The sequence below is a fragment of the Melozone crissalis genome, unplaced genomic scaffold, assembly GCF_028551555.1.
Source record: "Melozone crissalis strain CALT ecotype California unplaced genomic scaffold, PUWL_Pcris_2 ptg000006l_1, whole genome shotgun sequence".
Taxonomy (NCBI): domain Eukaryota; kingdom Metazoa; phylum Chordata; class Aves; order Passeriformes; family Passerellidae; genus Melozone; species Melozone crissalis.
Window position 1 is genome coordinate 41,061,315 of NW_026535784.1, and position 7,934 is coordinate 41,069,248.

A 7,934-nucleotide genomic window follows, 5' to 3' on the forward strand; every position below is an offset into this window, starting at 1 on the left:
TCCTAGAATAATTTAAAACAGCTAGATAAAACTGCCTAGTATCTATAAGAAATCAAAAGCTGGTTCTAATACATGCTTTAAAAATGTACATCCTCCAAATACGAGTTAAGTCCTGAATGACTTTGTAATTAAATCTAAAATGGAGCAAGTTTGAGGGTTTTACTTGGTAGTAACACTGGTCAACTCTGGACAGAATAACAGAATTTGTATGAAGGTTGTACCAGTTTTTAATGAGTTTCATTGATTATGTCAACTGCTGTGAGAGATCTAACCTTACAAAATTTTTAATGTTTACCTTCTCAGTATATTCTGCATCTCATTCTCATACAATGCATATTTTAAAATAGCCTGGAAAAGTATCGATGAAATATAGACTGACTATAAATCAAAAATATAGACCAAATGCTAGTGTTACCAAACTGATCTTTATCACCTGTCAACTGGGAAATGCATGCTTATTTAAGAATATGTGAAAGAAACCTGAAGAAAATTAAGATAATTTGTCCTTTTATCCCTGTCTCCCTGACTCTATATATGTTTGCGCAAGAAGTTTATTTGAGTCACTTACGATACTTCTTTCTGTGTTCTAGTTGAATGGAGACTCTCAGGCAAAGGTTCAGAGAATCCTGCGACTGATTTCTGGTGGTGGTCTATCCATAACTGGATCCCACATCCTGTGTGGAGACTTCCTGTTTAGTGGACACACTGTAGTATTAACGCTGGTCTATCTGTTCATCAAAGAGTGTAAGTGATTGTATTTCAATGCACTTTCTTGTTCATGTTCATTGTACCAGCAAAATGAATTACAAAAGTACATGTGAAACTACTGCCCTCCAAGGGTTACTCATCAGTTGTACACAGCCTGTATTTATATGGGTTTGAAACACAAATTGAGTGGAAATGGAACTGTGGCTGTAGTAAAATCATAAAATGGTTAAGGTTGGAAGGGACCACTGTAGGTTATCTAGCCTAACCTTTCTGCTCAAGCAGATTTCCGTAGAGCACGTTGCACAGGATTGTGTCCAGATAGTTCTTGAATATTTCCAGAAAGGGAGACTTGACATCGATAAGGTTTCCTCTCACACTTCTCCAGTCTGAGCAGGCCTATTGTCCTCTGTTGTTCCTCACAAGAGAGGTGCTCCAGCTTCCGAATCATCCTCGTAGCCCTCCACTGGACTTGCTTCACATCTGTCATGTACTAGGGAGCCTGGAACTCCAGATGTGCCTCACTGGGCTGTGTTGAGGGTCAGGACTACCCCCATCAAGCTGCTGGCAATGATCTTACTAATACACCCCAGGCTACTCTGCCCTTTTTGGCCATGAGGTTGCTGCTCATGGGCAGCTTGGCCACCAGGACCCCCAGGTACTTCTCAGCAGAGCTGCTTTCCAGCAGGTTGGCCCCACCCTGTAGTGGTGCACCAGATTCTTCTGTCCCAAGTGCAGGACCCTGAACTTGCCCTTGCTGTGTTTCAAAATGTTCTGCCCATGCCCATCCCTCTGCTGTGTGAGATTTGAAGGGCAGCACAGCACCACTGCTCTGAGCTTTGTATTCTCAGCCAACTTGCTGGGGATGAACTCTATCCCTTCATCTAAATTGTTGATGAGTAAGTTAAACAATACTGGGCCCAGTATGAGCCTTTGGGTTGAGGTAGACTGATTAAAAACCATCCAAGCCCTGCCATTCAGCCAGTTCAGTTCAGCCTTGCCTGTGAACATATCATGGGAGACAGTGTCAGAAGTCTTGCTTGAAGTTCACATAGACAACATCCAGCTGTCTCCTGGAATCTATCCAGCCAGTTGTCCAGATTTTAAAGGCTATCAGGCTGGTTAAGCATGACTTCCCTGTGGTGAATCTATGCTAACTAATCCTGACCACATGCTTAGTGATGGCCTCAAGGGTGAGCTGTTTCCTAGGGATTGTGGTAAGGCTGACTAAAAGTGTTATGGGCTTTAATTAAGGGCTAAATATGGCTAAACATGTCACCTCTGTCTTTGTGTAAGTGCTTATTGCTTGATTAAAACAAGATAGCTTTTCATCATTTGTTGACAGATGATTTAAATTTTGGATAAAGCATGCTGTAGTAATTGTGCACACTAGCTCTGTGCAGGTTAGCTGCAGGGGGTTGTAGGCTTGAACACAGCATCATTGCACATCTACACTGCATCTAGAAGCAAAGTTACTTTTCTCAGGTGTGCTGTACATTAGTTACTGCAAGTGAAAAGTTAATTCATGATCTTTGGATGTCTTGTGCTCGAGTCTCCTACTTAATGTTTCTTGTGGTTGATAAGTACTTGGCAAGCATGCAGAAGATGCAGTTATGGTTTCTCCTTGAGCTTTACATTGCTCTGGGCAATGGGAGGAAAATTCTTCTGTGCTGAGAAGATGCACTGAGAGCATCTATTGAAGTGTTAGAGAACTTAGCACTGACTTCTAAATCTAATATATGGTAAGCAGTGCTATCCTGGGAGTTTGGCCACGCATGAATGTGTAGTGGGGAGTTCCCTTCTCAGTTCACATGTTTGGAGTTGGAGTCTTCCCTCCTAATGTTGTATTCTCATTGAAATAAAAATAAGACTAAGCAGCATTAGTTTGATGCCTTCCTTGTATTAAAATGTTGAGGGAACAAGGTGCTGCTGTGCTGTATTCTGCCTTAAACAAAAAACACACTATAAAAGGGCCTCTTGAATGTGATAGACTCCAAATCACAGATCTGAGATGTTCTTTGAATAGTGGTTTAAGATGCTGATGATTCTTAGACCTAAGAATCATCATTGTTTTCCTTGTGTTTTCTGTTATGGTATATTTTAATGCTACTCACGTACTCAATCGTACCAGAAAAGATGAAGACAACCCAATATTTTCTGGGCTAGTTTCTCCTATATTATAAGGGATTGGTGCAATTTTATCATGCAAATTTTTGTAATAAGCCCTTTGACTGCTGCCTAATTGTTAGGCATATATTTCACTGAAATTGTGCGCTATAAGTGAGAAATGCATAGCTTTCCTTTTTTTACCTCACATATAACAATCAAAATGTCATCTGAACCAGGGCATAAGCCCTATAATTGCTCTGAATTAGAGGCTGCTTGTGGTGGTCTTTTTTGCTCTTTCACTAACATGTCTTTGGTGTAAGATGCATTCTGAGGTTTTTATGTCTGGCTTAGTGGAGTTTTTGCTCTGTTCTTCTCTTCCTTCTGTACTCTGCCATTTTTTCACTTATTCTCTGCACACCACGTCTTTCACCAGAATAGTTATTTGTATTTTTAGCCTTGGTATGTCTGACTTTCTCAATGCTGTTTTCATCAACTTCTTGAGATTGCTTGGCTTCTCATCTTAAAAAAAAAAAAAAAAAATCAGTGGATGGAGATCTGTCTGCAGGGTTTTGGGGAGAGTTAAGAGAATTTTTTTGACGCTTGCAGTTATTGTTTTGCACAGGCCTCTCAGCGCCTACTGGGTAGGCTTGTTGAGATCAGTAACTTTTCTGCTGGCATTGTGTGACAGTAAAGGCTGACTGTTGCCCCACAAGGCAGGAGGTGCCAAAACCTCGCACTGTGAGTGAAATAAAGCCAGTTTGCCTGTCAGAAGTTATGAATGATCATTGTGACACTCAGGGCATTTTTTCAATAGGCAAAGAAGTACAGGAGAACTTTTCCACTGATGTGGCTGAAATGCATTTTGAATAGCTTCGCTCCTATTTGTTAAACCTTTCATTTAAGGGTATAAATTCACATACTCTTCTACACAGTGTATTTTGTTTCATAGAACTGAGGCTTCATGCAAATAATTAAAACCTAATAATTAAAATGAGTGTCTTTCTGTTTAATTTGTGATCTCTGCTCAGGTTGTATCAGTTCTAGAGGCTTGATTTTACTCCAATATAGAGTGTGAAAAGAAAAGATTAATTACAATGAAGTTAAATAAGCGAAGTGTATGTTTTACCTCAATTTTGTCTCTTCCTCTGCACCCTAAATCCTAGAAATTATTTAACTGGAAAACTTAATTTGACTAGAAAATGGGTGGCAGTCTTGTCTAGCTAACCCATCTTGTGCTCACTTAAAAAAGTAAGAACACTGCAGTAAGTTTGTGTAATTCATTATGTAAATTCATACCAATCAAAACGGGGGATCTGTACCAGTGTGATAGCAGGGGATCTGTACCAGTGCGATATGAGTTGTGTTTTCAAATTTAGCAGCCTTAAATGAATTTTCTTATCTTTCCCCCTTGCTTTTGTGGACTGTTAGAATAACAGATGACTTTTTGCTGTGTTTTTCCCCATCGCCTCCCTGTCTCACAGATTCACCACGTCATTTCTGGTGGTATCACTTGATCTGCTGGCTGATGAGTGCTGCTGGCATCATTTGTATCCTGGTTGCTCATGAACACTATACCGTAGATGTCATCATTGCCTACTATATCACCACACGGCTCTTCTGGTGGTACCACTCCATGGCTAATGAAAAGGTGAGTGGCATTCACAATCCATGTGTAGCCTGCATTTGTTACAATTGCCTGAAGGTTAAATCTTCTTAAATATTCTTAATCTCAGAATAAAAAGATGTTCCATATCGAAATTTAATCAGAATGGGCAATGAGTTTCACTTCATTGTTATTTAAGTAAATAATATTAATTTGCCTTAAAAATATTTTTTGAGCTTTTGAGGTTTTAATACTGTAATTGATGTATAGAATACCCCTTCTTTGTCTCAGCTTATGAATAAACAGTAGTTGAGTAATAAAATTTTTGCATAACTGAAGTTATCTAGATAGTCTCAAGCTGCATCAAGGGAAATATATGTTGGATATTAGGAAAAAGTTTTTCACACAAAGGGTGATAAAGTACTGGAATGGTCTGCCAGGAGAAGTGGCGGAGTCCCCATCCCTGGATGTGTTTAACAAGAGACTGGATGTAGCACTCAGTGCCATGGTTTAGTTGAGGTGCTAGGAAACAGGTTGGACTCGATCATCTTGAAGGTCTCTTTGAACCTTGTGATTCTGTGATTCCTACAATTCAAATGACAATTCTTGTGTAAATGTCGTTAAAGGTACACAGTTCAGAAGGTTGTTGCTGCTGTTGTTTCAACAACACTTTCAAGCAGAAGCATAGCTCTTAAGCCCATTTAGTCTAATTCTCAACTATTACTCATCAGTGGAAACATGTCATGCCTGAAAGCACTCATACTGAAAAGTTCTCGAGTGCTTTGTTGCCCCAAATTTTCCACTGCAACAAAGCATCTCTTTGTGGTAAAGATGCTCAGTTTGTAGAATGCATTTGGACTCTAATGTCTGTCTCAATTCTGTGTTTTTAGGCTAAATACTCAGAGTCTTTGCAGAAATGCATGCACATGCATTGCATTTTTGCTGTTGTCTTGACTCAGTGTAATAGATTTTAAGCTTTTTAACTGACAGTTGCCTTTTCCTCTTTGCATGCTTGTGTCAATACAGACTTTAAAGGTGTCTTCGCAGACGAATTTTCTCTCTCGAGCATGGTGGTATCCAATATTTTATTTCTTTGAGAAGAATGTGCAAGGCTCTGTTCCTTGCAGTTTTTCCTGGCCAATATCTTGGCCTCCCAGCTGCTTCAAATCTTCATGCAAAAAGTATTCGCGGGTTCAGAAGACAGGAGAGGACAATGAAAAATCTACCTGAAGAAAAGAAGGAAAGCATCTGCTCTGGTTTTTTTCATTTTTGATTTTTTTTTTACCAAAACATTAATGCTGTAACCAAAGTTCTTAAGAAGACTGTAACTGAAGAAGTGGACCAAGCTTCTGTGCAATTGATGAAAAGACAATTGTAGACACATATATTGAATTTCAGATGTTTTCTTCTCATCTGGCTGTACAGACCTATTCTACTCTTCAGTGCTGATGAAAAGCACCACTGATGGGATTTTTTTTTTAATTAAAGGAAAAAATGGAGCAGGATTGTGCTTTATTAATGAGATAGAGGTGCCAAAGACCACAGTAACACTTCCATTACTATCACTCATCTCTCACTCATCCACAGAAGCACCCAAAAGTCTCCTCTTCAGAGCTCTGCAGTGCGTAAGGGCAAAAACATGCTAACATGTAAACGCACGATATTGGCATACTGAGGTGTATAAAAAAATAACACAATTGTGGGAAGTGGTTTGTTGCATTATTCTTGTAATGAAGGTAAGGCCTTTGTGTGACTGGTACAGCTGGAAGCAAGTCTGGCTTTTTTACACACTGGGTATGAATATCTTAGGACCCTAAAATACTACTTACCGCTGTTAACTCCCATGTATTCTACTATATACCAATTTTTACATTTTTATTTGTAATTTTATATTTAAATAGTTGTTACCTATGAATTTGCAAATTAGAAACAGCTGCTAGCTCAAGGAGCCTAAAATTTTGTTTTTAGTAAGAGACAGTTTCAACATCTGAATCTTGAATTACAACTGGCCTTGTGTATATAGCTCTACAGTGCCTGTCAGTGTATATAGATGCAGATATACACAAAAGCACATACCTTAAACAAAATTACTTGCTGGGAATGGTAATCCTAGAGTTCTTGATGCAGGCAGAAGTTGTACAGCTCTCACCTGCTTGAGGAATGCAAGGCCAGGTCCAAAATGGGGCTACATTTAAAATAAACATTTTAATTTTAGTAGCAATCTCTTGCTGAAGCTATGTAGCAGGTTTGCTTGGGAGCCATAGTTCTCCAGTGAATTTCTGTCTTTTACCTCTTGACACATGTTTCTGTGACTTACTTTAAAAAAAAACAACCAAACAAAAAAGTGCTAAGATAAAGTATCTACAACAGCAGCATTTCTTCAATTACAACATAAAATAATTTCATATTAAATGACACTGTGGTAGGCCTCAAAAGTAGATTACCTTTTTTTCCCAGGGCTGCAGTCCAGCTAAAATGACTATCTAAACAAGTTGGCTGAGAATGGGGGAAACTACCATGGGGTGAACATGTAACAAAACCACAGATTAACAGCTGCCTGTTTCTTGTTGGTTTGTTGTTTTGTATTGTTGTGAAAGCAAAGTAGAAAATTAGCACACCATGTTTAGCCATTTATATTCTGTATTAATTTCTGCAGTTAATATTATTTTCAGATACTCACTAAAACCTAATGAAAAGATAAAACTGCATTGTGTTGAGATGATACTAATATAAATGAAATGCTGCATATTTTAAGAATGTCTTGAACTGAGTGACAAGTGTGAGCACAATTTAAATAATGACAACTTTTTAAGAAGTCCAGAGTTAGTTATAAAATGAAATACAGAGTATTCAAATATAATAATTTTCAGTTAAGGGGATCTTTTCTCTGAGTTGTACATGAGAATATTTTTGTGCATTTCAAATATTTTTGTGCATTATCAAAATAATACAATAAAAAGTGTTCCTTTCAATACATTTTTGGAAAAACTTAGTTAAGAAAGAAATTCTGCTGTGGTTTGGTTGTGTCATTTAAAATGAGTTTAGCAGACTCTGATAATGTGCCCTTCAAGTTGTGTGTATATGGGCATACCTGTGCTTTCATTTGCTTGCTTCTAGCAGACCTTGAACAGCTACAAAGCCAGTATCAAAAAACTTTTGAAAATCCTTTTTCTCTGTGATACAAATGAATCTGTTCAACACCAGTCAGTAGATCTCCTGAGATACTTGTTATATCAGTACTACTTCATAGATCATCATTTTTAAAGCTAAAATCTAAGCTTTGTGATACCTTAAATATGGTCATGTTAATCCACTTGTAGTAATGCTATCTTTTAGGAGTTATGAAAGGATTTCTTTGATAGTCACTGTGCCTTGAAAATAGCACGATGAAAAGCGTTACCTACAGAGCTTAGAGTGGTTTTCATCTGTTGGCTGAAAAATAAACACTTTGACAGTGGGATTTCTGTAATAGATCTGCAAAGTAGGCTTTCTTCATGCAGGATGAGTTATTTGGGGT

At 38.2% G+C, this 7,934-nt stretch overlaps 1 protein-coding gene across 1 annotated transcript in view; it reads left to right on the plus strand.

Moving 5' to 3' along the window:
- The window catches only part of SGMS2 (sphingomyelin synthase 2), a 30,359-nt gene extending 24,104 nt beyond the window's left edge, over positions 1-6,255 (plus strand). The window contains exons 4-6 of the mRNA XM_054295642.1: positions 591-744; positions 4,296-4,462; positions 5,444-6,255. Coding sequence (XP_054151617.1) covers positions 591-744; positions 4,296-4,462; positions 5,444-5,647 — 525 coding nt within the window. The 3' untranslated portion in view covers positions 5,648-6,255. The remainder of the gene's footprint in view (positions 1-590; positions 745-4,295; positions 4,463-5,443) is intronic.
- Positions 6,256-7,934: the final 1,679 nt, after the last annotated feature.